This window comes from Kogia breviceps, chromosome 3, assembly GCF_026419965.1.
Source record: "Kogia breviceps isolate mKogBre1 chromosome 3, mKogBre1 haplotype 1, whole genome shotgun sequence".
Lineage (NCBI taxonomy): Eukaryota > Metazoa > Chordata > Mammalia > Artiodactyla > Physeteridae > Kogia > Kogia breviceps.
In genome coordinates this window covers 87,555,023-87,572,662 of record NC_081312.1, presented here as the reverse complement: position 1 = coordinate 87,572,662, position 17,640 = coordinate 87,555,023, and the positions used below count along the sequence as shown (strand labels likewise).

The 17,640-nt window shown below is 48.2% G+C and overlaps 2 protein-coding genes across 12 annotated transcripts in view; both read left to right on the top strand.

The window, feature by feature from the left end:
* Nucleotides 1-17,640, top strand: part of FRMD5 (FERM domain containing 5) — a 362,059-nt gene that overhangs the window by 319,787 nt on the left and 24,632 nt on the right. For all 11 annotated transcript variants that reach the window (XM_067029164.1, XM_067029166.1, XM_059059386.2 and 8 more), the window contains 3 exons: nt 8,618-8,715; nt 10,896-11,019; nt 12,868-12,955. In XM_067029164.1, the coding sequence (XP_066885265.1) occupies nt 8,618-8,715; nt 10,896-11,019; nt 12,868-12,955 (310 nt within the window). The remainder of the gene's footprint in view (nt 1-8,617; nt 8,716-10,895; nt 11,020-12,867; nt 12,956-17,640) is intronic.
* Nucleotides 14,495-14,794, top strand: LOC131753744 (putative ribosomal protein eL39-like 5). The gene has a single exon (XM_059059444.2). It carries the CDS (start codon nt 14,557-14,559, stop codon nt 14,710-14,712), a length of 156 nt encoding a protein of 51 aa, XP_058915427.2. The 5' UTR covers nt 14,495-14,556; the 3' UTR covers nt 14,713-14,794.

Below are 17,640 nucleotides of genomic sequence, written 5' to 3'. Positions count from 1 at the left end.
CAAAAGCATTTTTTTTCTTTTCCCAATGATGTGACCACCATGGATGTTTTTGGAGACGGCCGTGTTGCTGCTTATTTGGGGGCTTGAAATAGACTCCAGCACCCTAATGTACTTGGGAAATGGCAAAGCAGGACACTGAAAAACAAGCTGGGAAGCACTGAAGATTTTAAATCCAAGTGGGTGACCTCCCGTGTGCTTATGGATCGGGCCCGTGATAAACTCTTCATTGTGGGGATCGTGTTCTGGGGCAGGCATATATACATGGGATGAATCCTGTCTCATCCAGCACCACTTGGGGGTGAGAAAGAACCTCTGTGCCCACACCATCCTACAAGAGGGTCGATGAATTGGAGCTTCAAAGCTCCCCCAAGGGTTTTGTGTATCTAAGCCAAATTCACTCTAAAAGTCTGACCTCAGATTTTTTTTTTTTTTTTTTTTTTTTTTGCGGGCCTCTCACTGTTGTGGCCTCTCCCGTTGCAGAGCACAGGCTCTGGACGCGCAGGCCTAGTGGCCATTGACCTCAGATTTAGAACTCTCTGAACTGGGATCCTTAATTTTTATATTAGAAAGATGTAATTTGGACATTAGCAAAACCTGGATGTTACCTTGTAAAGGGTGGAGCCCTAGGTGAACAGATGATGCCAGGGAATCCTAGAGCCGAGGAGGAGACAGCCCTGCCAGCTCTGCTCCCCCTCCCTAAAGCCTTAGAGGCAGCAAAGATTGGGACGTGGCCATTGCCTGTGTAGAGACTGCTTGTCCTCTAAGGCCCTGAGATCTATTTCTAGATCCTGAACTCCACATGAGCCCCAGTGGAGGTTGAGGGGAATCTTGCGAAGGAATCAAAAGGATCAGGAAGGTTGTTTCCTCCAGATGCTCCCACCCGCCACCCACTTTAAAGCACTGAGGACAGTGAAGTGTGTAGTTACAACCAAGTCTCGTACTCCTTACTGGGCACATGGAAACTGCAGGCTCTGCTCATCCACGTGGAATTGGATGTGGCCCCTACTTTGCCTGTGAAAACCAAGCTCATCCATATTAATGAGCAATCCTGGAGCTTTAGGCAGGAGAGTGAGGGTAGAACCACTGTGTTTAACAACTTCAACAGAGAGGAGTTTTGGTAAAGCACTAGCCTGCCCTACTCATGACTTCCAGAGTGCTTGGCACAGTTCTGTACCTGCCCCTCCTTCCCCGCTTCCCTCCCCTTCCTCCCTTTCCTTTCCTCCCTCCGTCCCCGCCTTTCTCTCCCGAGAGAGGTGATGGTGCCAGGGCAGACCCAGAAGTCCACGCTCCTGTCCACGTGTCAGGGCAGATTTAACACATCTTTGTTGAGAGCCTAACACCTAGCCTCCTAACACCTCGCATCAGGATCACCTTTTCTGCACCTCACTGGACCAACAGTAAGGATGAGAGGGTTTGGTCTAACAGCTCAGAGGGCTCCCAGTGAGAACACGACAGACACACGGCTTTCTGATTTGATTAAAGGACAAAAATATATAGTTCTCTTGGCCCTTAGGACGAGGTCTTTTTTTTTTTTAAGATTTTGTTGATGTGTGGACCATTTTTAAAGTCTTTATTAAATTTGTTACAGTATTGCTTCTGTTTTACCTGTTGGTTTTTTGGCTGTGAGGCATGTGGGATCTTAGCTCCCTGACCAGGGATCAAACCCACATCCCCTGCATTGGAAGGCAAAGTGTAAACCACTGGACCGCTGGGGAAGTTCCAGGAGGAGGTCTTAACAATACAATTTTCTAAAACAAATGTCACTACATGATACTAATGTACAGACCCTCCTACCTCAGGAGCAGCATAGACTAGGAGGCTCAGATCCTGTTTCTGTTACTTCTTGGCTATGGGGCCTTGGACATAAAATATTTAACTTCTCTGACCTTCAGATCCCTTATTTATAAAATGAGGATAGTAATAGTACCTCCCAGCTTTGTTGGGAGGATTAACCACTACACGGGGTCTTGTACTTCTTAATACACCCCCAGGGAGCCTGGCACTGGGCAAAGACTCACTGTTTACTGCCAAGTCAATTACATGGTCCTTGGACCTCAGGGGCTCTGCATGGGGCACAATTACAGTTGGTTCTGGCTTTTCTCCCTTGTTTCTGTGATAATCCCCACTCTTTTTCTGTCCTAGCTAGAGTCCTAACACTTAAGCAGCTAACTTGTGAGAACTGGGAAAGCCATGGCCAGGCCTCTCTCCACGTCAGCAAACTTCAAAGACACTGGCAAGCATGTGAGCTCCTGCCCCTTCCGCATGCAACTGTGTCCACCATCCTCGACTATTTTCCCCTTGCTCTCTGCCTCACCGGCCTTCCTTCCCTAGAGTGCATTTTTTCCAAGAGTTGTCAGGTGTGTGGACCTCAGGGTGCCTGGGCCTGATCTGGAGTCCTTGTGCCTCCCTCTCCCTGAGGTGTTCTGTGGAGGCCCTGGGCTTCGTGGCATCTTTCTCCTCATTCACATCCCTGCTGCTCTTAAGAGAGTGGGTACCTGCCCCAGCCTCATTCGATACCCATAATTCATTACTGGCTTAGAGCTCTCCACCCCACCTTCCTGCCAAACTAATTTAGCTGTCAGTGTGTTTTTTTCCCTGGCAATATCAGTCCTAAATTTCGCTGCCGTCTCAGCTACTCCCATAAAGCCAGGCTGAGAGGAGGGGATGAAGAAGAACCGTGCTTCAATTTATCTCTTGGTCTCTTCCCAGATGATAAATTTAGTTGCCAAATCCTGATTAATCTCTTTTGTCATTTTTTCAATAAATAATAAATAGATTTTCTTGTCTGAGCTAGAGACAAGGCAGAGAAAATGGGGATTAGGCACCAGATTTAGCTTTTAACAAGGGCTGCAGGTGTTCGAACTCGTTGAAAGATCAAGTAATAGATGGAAACTGAGTGCACATGGGGCCCCACCTTCCAAGGAAGCAAACTGCCTGACACATGTTTGAGCAGGTGCTCAAAAAATGTGAATAGACTTTTCAGGTCATTTATTTTTTTAAAAAAAGTTTTAGAGTTTATAGGTAATGTATTCCATCAGTGAACATCACTTGAGCCTAGCTTAGGCTAAGATGGGTTGGCAAACTTTTTCTGTAAAAGACCAGATAGTAAGTATTTTAGGCTTTGTGGGCCATATGGTCTCCGTCTCAACTAATCTGTTCTGCCATTGTAATGCGAAAGCAGCCACAGACAGTACATACATGAATGAGCATGGCTGTGTTCCAATAAAATGTTATTTTATCTCAATGGGGACTCTGGCAGGTTTAGTGTGCCCATCCTGGAAGAAGGAATCAAAAAGATCTGAGTTCAAATCCCAGGTCATTCTTTAACCAGACATGTGACAAGGCAAGCAACAATATCTCTGATCACTTTCTTTACTCATCTATGAGACAGGGATAAAAACAGTAGTCACCTCATAGAATTGCTGAAAGAGTGCGTGTTAAACAGTACAGTGTGTGGCACACGGCATGCACTCAGTAGATCACTGCTATATTGTGTCTCTCTCCACTGGAATGTAAGCTCCATAAGAGTAGGAACTCTGCTTTGTTCTCTGCTGTATTCCCAGCACCTGTGGCTGTGCCTGGCACAATTGTGTGCTCAGAACTAGATGGATAGATGGATGGAAGGTTGGATGGACAGATGGAGGGATGGTTGAATGGATGGATGGATGGATGCGTTGGTGGTTGGATGGATAAATGGATGGATGGATGGATGGGTGGGAGGGAGGGTGAATAGGCACAGGATGTATAGGCTCTCTAGCAGAATATTAAAAGTGACAAAACATAATCTCTAACTCCAAGGAGCCTGCAGTCTAGTATGGGGGAGGAAGACATACTAAACATGATCATAGTTACGAAAAGGGATGGCAGAAAATAGAGGAAACCAGGGGCAAAGAATCTAATGAAGGGAAGACAGGGCCAAAGGATCTTCTGGAAGAAACTCTTGAGGAGCTGCCAGTGCTTTCCAGAGTTCAGAACCTTTAATTGTGGAAATATCTCTGGATTCATCCCTACCCTCTGATATCAGAAATCAGAATGCCAAAGCCAGTTCCTTGGATGTACATGTTCCAGAAATACATAGGTTTTTCTTGGTCATCTTTTTATTTTTAAACCCTAAAGATCTTTTTTTTTTTTTTTTTTTGGCTGCGTTGGGTCTCTGTTGCCACGCGCGGGCTTTCTCTAGTTATGGCGAGCGGGGACTACTCTTCATTGTGGCGCGCAGGCTTCTCATTGCAGTGGCTTCTCTTGTTGTTGAGCATGGGCTCCAGAGCACAGGCTCAGTAGTTGTGGCACACAGGCTTAGTTGCTCCGTGGCATGTGGGATCTTCCCGGCCAGGGCTCGAACCCGTGTCCCCTGCACTGGCAGGTGGATTCTCAACCACTGAGCCACCAGGGAGGCCCTCCTTGGTCGTCTTTTAGACTCTCACACATTCTGCCTTTGGATGGTCCTCCATAGTTTAGGACAACCTGGCATTTAAACAGAAGTGGAGGTGAGGTAAAGCCTCTTTGAAGCCAGAAGGAGATAGGCAAAGTTTAACCAAAATATGTCCTAAAGAGAAAGCTTTTTGTCTTAAATCTGGTCTAAAGCTGATTTCTTTTTCATTCCAGTGAGAATCCCTCTCTGATGACAAAGAGTTCCCCTGACTTCATTTAGGACCCTTTTCTCCCTAACCATAGCTCACTGAATTGCCATGCGGGTTCTGTTTCCTCAGCTATAAAATGCCAGACTTAGGCTCTGTAACTCCTACTATGAGGGTCTGAGACTGGGTAGCCCAACCAGCTTGCTCATTATGAGCTCATTATGAGCAGGCTGATCCCTTGCCTGGCAACACTGGCCCTGGTGACAATGCCTCAGGCAACAAGATAGTCTTCCTTAGGCCCTTATGTCACAGGGGAGAACATGCCAGGGCCTCTTGGGAATAGGTCTAAGGAAGCTATGAGTCATGTGGGATGTATTTTCATGACCAACAACACTGAGTCATTGGTTACCTACTTAAATGAACAAAAACCAGAAAGCTTGATGGAAGCTGCTGTGGGAGAAAAGGGAGGGGGGACCCCTAGTGTAACTCTCTCCCTTGAAGCTGTCAGTTGATTCTTTCATGAGCTCATCTCGTCCTCTGCAGACCGTGGTGTGTTTCTTCAGGATGTTGACTTGCCCCTCCATCCCCTCCCCCTCCAGTTGCTGCATCATTGCTTGACAGTGTTCCCACAGCCTTACCCTTGACCTCTCTGTAGGTGTTCTACCTTCTGAGGTCTGAAGGAACCCCCCGCCCAGCAGCGGAAAGCCTTGTTTCCTTACCATCTCACCTGAGGCACTTGTCATGCACCTATCGTGGTTCTCACTGTGAGGAGGAGCATGTCCCCCTTGGAGAGCAAATCAGAAGCTCTAGAGGAGCCTTATCAAACCCAGCGGCACCCATACACAGACTCTCACATGCTCCTCCCGGCGTGTGGGGGGGGGCGGGGTGTTCTCCTCACCACCACATTGAGGTTCACTATCCAGAGCCTTTGAAATATCTCCTTCAGTCCAGTACGTGCAGTCCCTGAATTTTGGACACAGACAAGCAGAGAGGTGTGGGAGGAGTGAGGCATGAACTCAAGCCCCAAGAGTGATCTGTAAGTGAGAGGCCAAAGGCTTGCTGCTACATCCTGCCAAAGCCAGCGGAAGGTGGGAGTTGAAGCAGTGAGAGGGAGAGAAGCGCTGCCCCCTTCCTTCCGCACACCTGTGGCATTTCATCGTGGGAAGCAGAGTGAACACAAGCTTGATCTGGTAGATCCAGCTTAAAAAATTACTACTCATTGCACGATGTCTTCAGTTTTCCTTGGGGCCGAGTGGAAGTGGTTGGGATAAGAAGCGGGGGAGTTCTTATTAACTTCCGGACCACAGTAATCTCCTTCCCTTTGGTTTGAGGAGGGCAGTCCATCCTGATGTGATTAGAAGGATGCTTGCGAATTTTCTTAGGACAGTGCTTCATAAATTTTAATCTATGTACAGATCACCTGGGGATCTTGTTAAAATGATTCAGTAGGTCTCAGATGGGCCTAATTCTCCATTTCCAACAAGCTCCCAGATGCTGCTGATACCCCTGTTATGTGGGCCACACTTTGAATAGCAAAGCTTTAGGAGAAAAGGTTAGATTGCTCCTTCCTTTCTATCTAATGACTTGAATCACCAAGCCCCGAGCTCTCAGAGTCAGGTGCTGGTGCCCTTCCTCTGCCCAGAAGTTGTGCTGTCACTGGTCCTCTTTCTTTTGAGCATTTTCACATGATCAAGTGGGCATGGAATCCTCTGTTTTATTCTTCAGCCTGAAAACAGAAGCAATAGAAACACCTCTGGTTGTCCAGGGAATGCTCAATTTCTTTTTGGTTCAAACTGATGGAATTTAAGGGAATTTTACCATATTCCCATTCCTCCTGTGAGGATGCTGTAGTTATCTATGGCTGTTTAACAAAATGCCACAAAACTTCACTTAAAATAAGTATTTCTCGGGCTTCCCTGGTGGCACAGTGGTTGGGGGTCCGCCTGCCGATGCAGGGGACACGGGTTCGTGCTCTGGTCTGGGAAGATCCCACATGCCGCGGAGCGGCTGGGCCCGTGAGCCATGGCCGCTGAGCCTGCGCGTCCGGAGCCTGTGCTCCTCAACAGGAGAGGCCACAACAGTGAGAGGCCCGCGTACCGTAAAAAAAAAAAGTATTTCTCGTCTGAGTGTCTGTGGGTCAGGAATTCAGGAATGGCTTAGCTGGGTGCTTCTGGCTCAGGGTCTCTCCTGGGGTTGCAGCCAAGCAGTTGGCTGGGCCTGTGGTCATCTGAAGGCTTGACTGGAGGATTCACTTCCAAGATGGTGTACTCCCATGGCTGTTGGCAGAAAGCTTCAGTTCCTTGCTAGCTGTTGGCAAAACGCCCCAGTTCCTCACCACGTGGACCTTTCTATAGGGCTGCTTAAGTGTCCTCGGGCAGAGTGAGTGATCCAGGAGAAGGAGAGCACAAGAGGAGGCTGCAGGGACGCTCTGACCTAGTCTCAGCTGTCAGACACTAACTACCACTCCTGCTTTGTTCTGCTTGTTAGAAGCAGACCACTGAGTCTAACCCACACTCAAATGGAGTGAATTAAGCTCTACCTCTGGAAATGAGGAGTATCAAGGAATTTGTGAACTTTTTTTTTTTAAAACCATGCCACACGGCTTGTGGGATCTTAGTTCCCCAGCCAGGAATTGAACCCACGACCTCAGCAGTAAAAGTGCAGAGTCCTAGCCACTGGACCACCAGGGAATTCCCTGTGGGCATATTTTTAAACCACCACAAATGCCCCCTGCCAAGGAGCCACTGTGGTAGGTGACTCACTTAAGGGTGTGATACCCCTGGCCTCTGCTCTTCTCAGGGCACCTGTGAGGTTATGAACATCAGAGACCCCACTCCTTGTAAAGACCTTTCAGAGTGGAACGTCAGCAGTTCCATTCCATGGCAACAGAGTCCACCCAATTACTTGTGAAACTACAAAGCATTTATAGTGCAAAGAGGGTAGAATAACACAGTGATGAAGAGCCAACCTCAGTCCTGAATTTGAATCCTGGCTCTGCCACTTACCAGTTATGTGCCCTTGAGAAAATCACTTAAGCCTCAGTGTATCTTAAAAAAGGGAGATAGGGCTTCCCTGGTGGCGCAGTGGTTGAGAGTCCGCCTGCCAATGCAGGGGACACGGGTTCATGCCCCGGTCCGGGAGGATCCCACATGCCGCGGAGCGGCTGGGCCCGTGAGCCATGGCCGCTGAGCCTGCGCGTCCGGAGTCTGTGCTCCGCAACGGGAGAGGCCACGATAGTGAGATGCCCCCGTACCTCAAAAAAAAAAAAAAAAAAGAAAAATGGAGATAATAACAATATATATCTCAAAGTGGTATGAGAAAATTAGATGAGATGCTGATGTCAAGTGTGTAAGTCCTGGACTGGGAAATAGTAAGTGCTCAATACACATCAGCTACTATTAGCTATTCTTGATAATCTGCTTCCACCCGAGGTGAGAGCTTCCTATGGTTGAAGAAATATTAGCCACAAGTTTCTGCATTTCCTTCACTGGTGCCTCTTCTTACACCTTATTCAAATTCTGAGAGGTCTGGTTGACTTCTGCCCATAATGAGGGCCATTCCACATATGGACAGATTGACTTGGCAAGCCGAGGCAGAACTCTCCCCAGGGCTAGTTCCTTCACCACCTCTCTGCTTCTTAAGAGGCAACGTCAGCGGGAGTCCAAGGCAGAGAGAGGCCCCACCAGCCCCTCTCTTATGACACAGGTTTCTTTCTCGGCACTGAATTGAGCGGGGCCGGCTCCAAATCCCAGCACTTGGGGACGATGCTTTTAACCAGGAGGTGCCATTTCTGTTTTGAGCTACAGAAGGAAACTGACAGGTTGTTTTGAATTGAACTTCAAAATCAGTTCAGGGCAAAGTGCTTGAAAGAGTCTTCGGGGAAATGAAAAATGTTATTTGTTCTGTGGTATGTTTTGAGATTTTTGTTTTAATGTAGTAAAAGTGTCCTGACAGAGATTTTGATAGGCTTATATTACATATTTATGTCTTTAAGGCAATCAAAGAAATCCTTTATAGTTCATTTTCTGTTTTCTCTCCAGGTATTTAGTCTTCCTGCAGATCAAAAGGGATCTGTACCACGGCCGCCTCCTCTGTAAAACATCAGATGCTGCCTTGTTAGCAGCTTATATCCTTCAAGGTAATGACTTTTGACAGGATAAATTTGCTTTTCATGCTAAGTACTGATTACATTATTTCAGTTACCACAGATGACTACTTCTTGGATATAAACAGTATCTAACTTGAAACAGAGCCCGAGTTAAAGGACTTTGCCTGGACTCCCTAGACCCAGGAAGCTCTGACCACACAACCTTAAATTGTTTGTACCTAAAGTCTTTCTGGCACAGCCCCTTCAGACTCTGTTCGGGGGGGTGGCTTTCCTTGCACCCTTGGTTGATAAAGTTATCGAGACTCTGGAGAGTAATCCAAATCAGCTTTTTCCTGTCTTTTTATTCAAATCTCAAAGATGTGAAGCACCTTGGAATTCTGGTATCTGTTTCAGAGACCTTTCCACTCAGAGTGCTCTAAGTTAAAAATGTTTCCAAGTAACGAACCCATTTTCTGACACGCAAAGAAGGCAGAGTTGGGGTTGTACTCAGCCAATACCCAGACTGGCGGTTTTTGCAAAACAGTGGGAAAGGTACGTACTCTTCGTATGTGATCCTTTCTCCTTTCGTGAAATGCAGGGGACTTCTAAGTCTTCCAAGTTCGTAGACTTCTCTTAGTCCTTTGGCCTGAAGCTGTCACTGGGTTATTTTGGACCATAGCACTAAAATCATGAAGTTTCTATCAAAGAATCTGAATTCATAATCAGAAATCTGTGAACTCCAGGAAGCTACTTTGTGAACAGAACCTAAAAAAATGCTTGCCAATAAGAAACTAAAGTTCTTCCGGCAAAAAAAAAAAATATCACAGCTGCGTTAAGAATGTAAAAGTCAGCCTATTGCAACTTTGACTTCTGAGACTCCTGTTTTAAAAAACCTCCTAAGCCAGAAGTCTAGAAGGTACTTGCCAACTTTAAGGTACCCAAAGATACTCCTTTCATTTTTAAAGGAAAACCTGGTCCCATCTAAGTGAAATTTTAAACTCTAGTTTTACCCTGACAACCATATTGAAATTTTCTTTTTTATTTTTTAATTTAAAGAAGTTATTGATATCCGACATTGATGTTTCCCATTTGGAGCTTTCAAAGTAAAATCATAATAAATGACTCCATGGCTCAAGATCACTTCAGACTCTAAGCCCAGGGAAGCCTTTAGTCTCTTGCTAAAGGATAGAAATTCCCGAGTAGTTTGGAAGGCACCATGAGGAGACCTGTGCTACAGAACAATATTCAGTTGTGAAAAAAGGGCACATTTTTCTCTTAATATTTACTCCCCGCTCAAGACTTCTCACCTGCGCTGGTGTGCTTCTCACTCTAGGGGAGGAGAAAAGACAACCACAAAGCAGCTGAACTGCTTAACATCCTTCCTCCTGACACACACAGTGTTCCTGTGGAATGCTGCCTGTGGAGAAGGCTGGATTCTGACCTGGGAACACACTGTCAGGAGTAGCGTGGGCCCACTGGCCACCCCAGATCTGAGATCTCAGCAGCTTTGGGGACGGACTCTCTTTGTGAATCTGCAGGACGAGAAAGCCCCACCCCCTGCTGGGAACTGAGAAGTCAGCCTCAGGGCCTGGTGCTCCTGAACGCAGCGGCACTTTCTGCTTACAGCCAGTCTTCCCACTCTGCAGCCCTCTCCAGGGGGCCTGGCACCTGTTCAGCCCTCGGTGAATATTTAGTCAAATGTATTCACTTGATTTGATTTGATTGGGACCGAGAGTTGAGTTCTGAGTTTGGGTCATGGCTCATTCATCATTTTGCCCTGTCCCTGCTAAAATCCTCAAAACGAGATTTAGACTTTGGATGTGGCTCAGGCCCAAAAGCTTCTGACTTTCTGATCAAGCTCACAGTTTCCTGTGCTGCCACAAAGAGCATTGCTCTCAGGCTCTCTTCTGGGAGCCTGTGGGCCATGGTGCAGGCCTCTGCTCTTTTATTGCAAATTTACATGTGGTGACCTCAGAACGCAGGGTCAGCTCAGCTCTGCCGTCTCTACTTGGCCTTGATATCAACTCAGTGTGCACACCTGGGAAGACAAAGGTGTGCCTGCTCCTGAGGAACATGCCCTCTGCCCGACTCACAACTGTGCTCAGGATCCACTGTTCTTTGCAAATCTGGTGCAGGCTTTGGCTTTTGCTCTCTGTGTTAATCTCTTGTTGCTTTGCCAGTGATGATTCACCTATCTCCACAACTGTTTTCCTCTCCTTTCCTTTTGCAAGCGGAGATTGGGGATTATGACCCAGGAAAACACCCTGAAGGCTACAGCTCCAAGTTCCAGTTTTTCCCTAAACATTCAGAGAAGCTGGAAAGGAAGATCGCTGAGATTCACAAAACAGAACTCAGGTGCGTGATACTCGGTTCAGGCCAGGCCACTGTCTCCCTCACCGCCTGAGCACACAGCCTCTGCACTGCATCCTCTGCTCCTGCAGACCCAGCCATCCTGACTCTGGGATGTACCATTTTCAGTGATCCACTGACAGTACAACCTCAAGGCTCCCTCTCCAAGAACAGTGGTGTAGGCTGAGGCTTGAAGGCAGAGGTGGACTCCTAGCTGCCTCCCACCCCTCTCCCTGTGCAGGTGCTGCCCCAGCTCCTCCCATCACTCTTAGGGAATAGTGGCCCCTTGTGGTACAGGTCAGAATATACACATGTGTGAGGGCTCCTGGCTCTTTCAAAGGAGAGCTCAAAGGTGTGCTGGGACAGCCGGGAGGCCCTGCCAGGAGGGTTTTAGGAGATGTCAGAGCAGTGGGGACAGTCCTCCAGAAACTTCATAGAAGTCAGGGGATCCCCCAGGAAATGATGCCCACTTTGAGGGCCCCAGAGGGTTGAGGGTGAATGCAGTCCACGGAGCCCTCCAGCCTCCACACAGGGAATAAGGAGGCTCCCTGGAAGGGGTAGCGGTGCTCAGCTGCCTCTGGTGCCCGGTCCTTTGCCTGCTGCGCCAGCATTTTCCAAACACCTTCCCTGTGTCTCAGGTGCGCTGGTGGGTGTAAACATCGGCATTCTACAAAATGCCTCCTTACACAGGTACTACTTACACAGGCTCAGCCTCATCTTCATAATGTAAAAATGTGTGTCTGTGTTTCCTTTCTCCAACTCTAACATGCGTTCCTTGAGGACCCAGACTGCACTATAGTTTATGGTGTGTTTCATACGGGGCAGCACAGAAGCTGCTGAGGTGCTGATTGATTGATGCCTCTCCAGAAAGACACTAGAGGGAATCTGGTCTGCTTCTCCCTCAGGCTGGCTTGTCTTCCTGCCCTGCCATATTACTTGAGGCAAATGATGAACTTAGAAAGTTTTAGTCCTACCCACCAGCCGTCAGAGTTGTTGACTTGACAAACTGCCCACACCTCCTCACACTGAAGGCAATCCCACATCTGTAGAAGGAGGTCAGCTTCCCGGGGCACTGGACCCTGAGAGAGCCTGTGGTGATCCTGCACTGGTTCTGTGTGGAGCTCATGCACGCCCCTGCTAAAGGGGCAGGAGGGGAATGATGCTGAAGGCCCCTTCTTCAGATGGCTTGGTGCCAGCACTGGTTTCTTCCTTTTTTCTGCTTGTTTCCTTTTCACAGTCATCACCCTGTGGGCAGACGGAACTATTGTGGAGTCTGGGGAGCTCAGCACTGTCTTCTGTTGCATCTCTTTACCCTCCATTCCTGTGTTCCCATTTGGTAAAGGAAGAGGGTTAGGCAGCAAATATACAGTTCCCTTCTTTGTGTTTCAGTCTAGATCAGATGGTCTGCAGCCAGCCTACAGATGTATTATTTTTTCTGCCCCCATAGTACTTAAAACCTAAATGCCACATAAAAATCGGTATCTGTGAATTCTCTTTAAATATCATACCTAGCAATGCTGGTGTGACTACATTCCAAGACTATAGTCTTGGAGCTGAGGAGCAGCTGCCCTCACTAGACGGGGTGGCACTCCCAGTTTGCCCTAGTCCCCACCACTCCCTATTGTGTTACACTCAGTCCATGTCATTCATTATGTAGCCTGCCTCACTCTGAAGACTTCCAAGGTCTTGACCCTAGATAACAGTCTCTGAAGTCGGTCCTAGGACGGAGCAGGGAGCACACTCTATGGAAAAATCAGTGTGAGACACCCTGAGACACACTTCCTAATTGAGTTTACCTCAGGGGAACCTATGGGAGCAGGAAATCCTGAAATCATCCCATTTTCTTTATTCCAGTGGCCAAACACCAGCAACATCAGAGCTGAACTTTTTAAGAAAAGCACAGACGTTGGAGACATACGGAGTGGACCCTCACCCGTGTAAGGTGAGACCTGCCCCCATGGCCGGAGACTGAACTGACCTTGCCCCCTCTAGGCAGGGGTCCCCGGGCCGTGGCCTATTAGAGCCGCACAGCAGGAGGTGAGCGGCGCTGAGCGAGCAGAGCTTCATCTGCTTCTCCCCGTCGCTCGCATTACGGCCGAACCACCACCGCCTCCCCCATCCATGGAAAAATTGTCTTCCACAAAACTGGTCCCCGGTGCCAAAATGTTTGGGGACCGCTGCTCTAGAGGGTGACAGGCAGGGATGGACCACGTGCCTGTGCCACCCGCCCGTTCAATATTGGGATGATTGGCTTTTTTAGTGACAGATGCCAGAGAAAATGTCTCATTGTGAAAACTCCTCTGGATTCCAGGCTGCATAATCTTATGGTGCCACATCGATGCCAGAGGGTCCGAGGCAAAGTCCATCTAAATAACAAATTGGAAACCGGGGCCCCACTTTGGCAGCAGCGGGTAATTTGGTGGAAGTGAAGAGAGGAGGAATGGGGGAGGCCCCCCACAGGGAATGATCAGAGGCGGCTCAGCGCACTGCCCACCCTTCCCTGACCTGTAATCTAGTTTCTTTCCAAGAGTGGGTTTTTATTGACTGCAGCGGAACTGCAGTGGAGTCACGTTTAATTCTATTATGTGCGTGTGAGGGCGGGACAGGAACCAGCCAGGGAGGCTCTGCCCAGAGAGGAACCTCTGTGATTACTCACGTGAGTCTGGCATTTCAGAGAGGAGCTCGGGCAGCCACTCGAGACTGTGGAAAGCAGTGGAGACCCGTGGCCTCTTCCTGTCTCTCTGTGGCCGGGTCCCTGCGCTGCATCTCCTCACCCCAGCTGCTGACACTTCTGGTCTCTGCCTCCGTTTCTCCAGATCTTTGCCTCTCTCTTTCCACTACTGGAGAGACCCCAGTATCACAAGTAAAACTGATTCTCAAACACTGACCTCTTCTTCCTAATAAGTGAGGGGCACCATAAGTTTCCAACAAAAGTTAATAGAGTAGAAACCGAGGAACCCAGTGACGTGGAGGCAGAGTTGCGTTTCCCTTGGCCGCTTGGTGAGGAGATGGTGATGTTTTGGTTGCATAGGATTTAATGCCGCAACTTCAAATAGGAACTTTGAGAACGTTCCGGCACTCAGAAACCTGGTCACCCTCCCAGCTCCACAGTTCCCTATCTGCCAGCACAGCCTACTGAAGATAACCCCTGTGCTCTTGGGGGCCAGCACTGTCAGAAAACACATTCATGCCATTTTATACCAAAAAAAAAAAAAAAAAAAAAAGACATATGGATATTTACAAATGAATTAGCAAAGCTTCCTGAATAATGCCTTCTGTACAGCCGATGTAGTTTAACTTGCATAAATTCCTCAGATACTATCAGCAGGGGGCTGCAGAGGACTGAAGAGAGCTTTGGAGTCGGCTGGCCTTGGCTCCAGGGCTGGTCCCCTCCTTCCTGGGGCCTTCAGAGACTTCTCTGAGCCTCCCTTTCCTCATCCGTGTGAAAGTCCTCAGCAGATACACCACACCTGTGCTCCCTGAACTGCTGAGTCACTTCAGGACCCGAAAAGACAACAGCTGCCTTCTCTTCTCCGCCGTCCTATGTGTGGCTGGATTTGCTCCATGTCTTCTCACAAGGCTTTCAGGATCAAGCAGTTCCTGGCCAAGAAACAAAAGCAGAACCGTCCCATTCCCCAATGGATTCGAATGAAAACTGGTAATAAAATGAGGTATGACTCCAAGAGAAGACATTGGTGAAGAACCGAGCTGGGTCTGTAAGGAGCCTCACATATGAAGTGGAACACGTTTATGCTGTGTCAAGGTCACTTGCATCTCACCATATCACTTTGAGAACATCACTACCGTCTGACCAGCTGGGTGTGTTTTATTGGGAAAATTCTTTTTCTCTTTGCGTGTTTCTGCACTAGTGCTTTGGTTTAGTAGTAAATATGTGAGACCTGTGGTTAGAAGAAGAAAAAAAAGACATAGCTGCCTAAAGATAGATATGGTCAACAGAAGATGCCAGATCACCTCTGCGTTTAATCCCACATCTGTCTGGTCCCCTTGAGGCCACACAGAGTGCCTACCTCTTCAGAGATGGGTCCCTGGGCAGGGCTGTCACCTGATGGCACGTAGAGGTGGGCTGACAGTGAACCTGAGCATGACAACAGACTGGAGCAGGATGGGGATTCTCTGCTGTTGCCTATGGGGGTCTGGAAGCTACAGTGGCAGCCAGCTTGGTGTCCAGCCCAAATCCACATGCACCCTAGGACTGCGGGGGTCCTGGCTCAGGCCCGTCTTTGACGAGTCTGTCCACCAACAGACACAGAGGTGAAGAGGCTACAGGAAGGAACCAGCTTTCATACCAGGCACTGCACAAGGCCCAATCCCATATATCATATCATTTCATCCCCACGGCACCCACTCCTAGAAAGAGGGAGGGAAGAGAGGTTTGTGGCACACCTTCCCTGGCAGGCCCACTGGAATCCTTTCACAATATTTTCTTATTTAATCCTCATGCCAGCACTGGGAGGTGGATATTATTCTTCCTGATTCATAGACAAGAAGATGAAGGTTCCAGGAGGCCACAATGTACAAGGCCCTGAGTGGCAGAGCAAGAATATATATGAACAAAGGTCACTTCCTGTTGCCGTGTATCTCTAAGAAGCAGAAGCCTCCAGGAGACTTCCTCTGGGGAGAAAGTGGGAGCAGTCATCTTGCTGGGATTCCACTCCCTTGTTTCTGGGCCCCATACTTCTTGCTCACCCAGGGCCACGTCAGGGCCCTGCTGCAGACCCCGCGGCTCGTCTCATTAGGCTCTGGCTCGGGATTCCCTCGGCCCTCCTGAAAAAGGAGAACAGTTTGGGAGCCTTTACTCTTGTCATTAAGTAGAGTCACTTTGGTAATAGGCTACCAAGCACTCGCCTTAATGTTGCTACAAGGAGAGCCGAAATAAGCTGGAGTGCTTGGTGTAATAAATACTGATGATTTCTATTAACAGAGAGGCAATTACTGGGCCCTGGGAATCTGGGGCACACAGCCCTAGGGAAGACAGAAGAAGAGGAATCGTTTGGATAATTAAATGAGATCAGAACAACGCTTTGGTTGGGCTCTGTTCTCCTGGACTGATTAAGAAGCTGCTGTTCTTTCTGTCCACACTGATGGTTTCTTTCTGCCCGGAGTGTCCTTGCGGGGCCCTGGAACTAGGAAGAGGATATCCTACCCACTCTGGGTGGGACAGCCAGAGGGCTCCAGTAGCTAGCTGTCTTACACTAATACCCAAACTCTGAACTTGCACAAGCTGTCCTGAGCTCTCTGCCTTTCCCCTGACCCCCAACTCCTGGCAGGATCCCCCAGCAGACCAAACCTACAGCTGTTGGATGAGGAGGATGGAGCAAACCACGGACAGCCCAGTGCTGCATCTTGCTCCCCGGCCCTGACACCTCTCCAACCTCTCACCATCTTGTTCCTTCCAGGGGGCCTGGGACTGGTTGTGTGCCTTGGGTCTCCTGCAGGCCCAGACTGTGGCCTCCTGCCCTGTCAAGCATTAGAAGTGGTCGGACCCATCGCATGAGCCCAGCCTTATCATGAATCATGACGGTGCCATTTATTGAGAGCCTCCAGATGCCAGCCACTTAGACTATCTCATTTAATCTTTTTTTTTTTTTGCCACGCCACACGGCATGTGGGATCTTAGTTCCCCGACCAGGGATCGAACCTGTGCCCCCTGCAGTGGAAGCGTGGAGTCTTAACCACTGGACCGCCAGGGAAGTCTCAATCTCATTTAATCTTTACAACAACACTGCCAAGAAGACATTCTTGGGCTTCCTTGGTGGCACAGTGGTTAAGAATCCGCCTGCCAGAAGACCTAAATAGACATTTCTCCAAAGAAGATATACAGATTACCAATAAACACATGAAAGGATGCTCAACATCACTAATCATTAGAGAAATGCAAATCAAAACTACAACAAGGTATCACCTCAACACCGGTCAGAATGGTCATCATCAAAAAATCTACAGACAATAAATGCTGGAGAGGGTGTGGAGAAAAGGGAACCCTCTTGCTCTGTTGGTGGGAATGTAAACTGATACAGCCACTATGGAGAACAGTATGGAGGTTCCTTAAAAAACTAAAACTAGAACTGCCATATGATCCAGCAATCCCACTACTGGGCATACACCCTGAGAAAACCATAATTCAAAAAGAGGCATGTACCACAATGTTCATTGCAGCACTGTTTACAATAGCCAGGACATGGAAGCAACCTAAGTGTCCATCGACAGATGAATGGATAAAGAAGATGTGGCACATATATACAATGGAATATTACTCAGCCATAAAAAGAAATGAAATTGACTTATTTGTAGTGAGTTGGATGGACCTAGAGTCTGTCATACAGAGTGAAGTAAGTCAGAAAGAGAAAAACAAATACTGTATGCTAACACATATATATGGAATCTTAAAAAAAAAATGGTTCTGAAGAACCTAGGCGTAGGACAGGAATAAAGATGCAGACGTAGAGATTGGACTTGAGGACATGGGGAGGGGGAAGGGTAAGCTGGGACGAAGTGAGAGAGTAGCATTGACATGTATACACTACCAAATGCGAAACAGATAGCTAGTGAGTAGCAGCTGCATAGCACAGGGAGATTAGCTCGGTGCTTTGTGACCACCTAGAGGGG

Bases quoted from the DNA above. Each gene is read 5' to 3' on its own strand.
- LOC131753744 (XM_059059444.2), top strand. From the start codon at position 14,557: ATGTGTGGCTGGATTTGCTCCATGTCTTCTCACAAGGCTTTCAGGATC.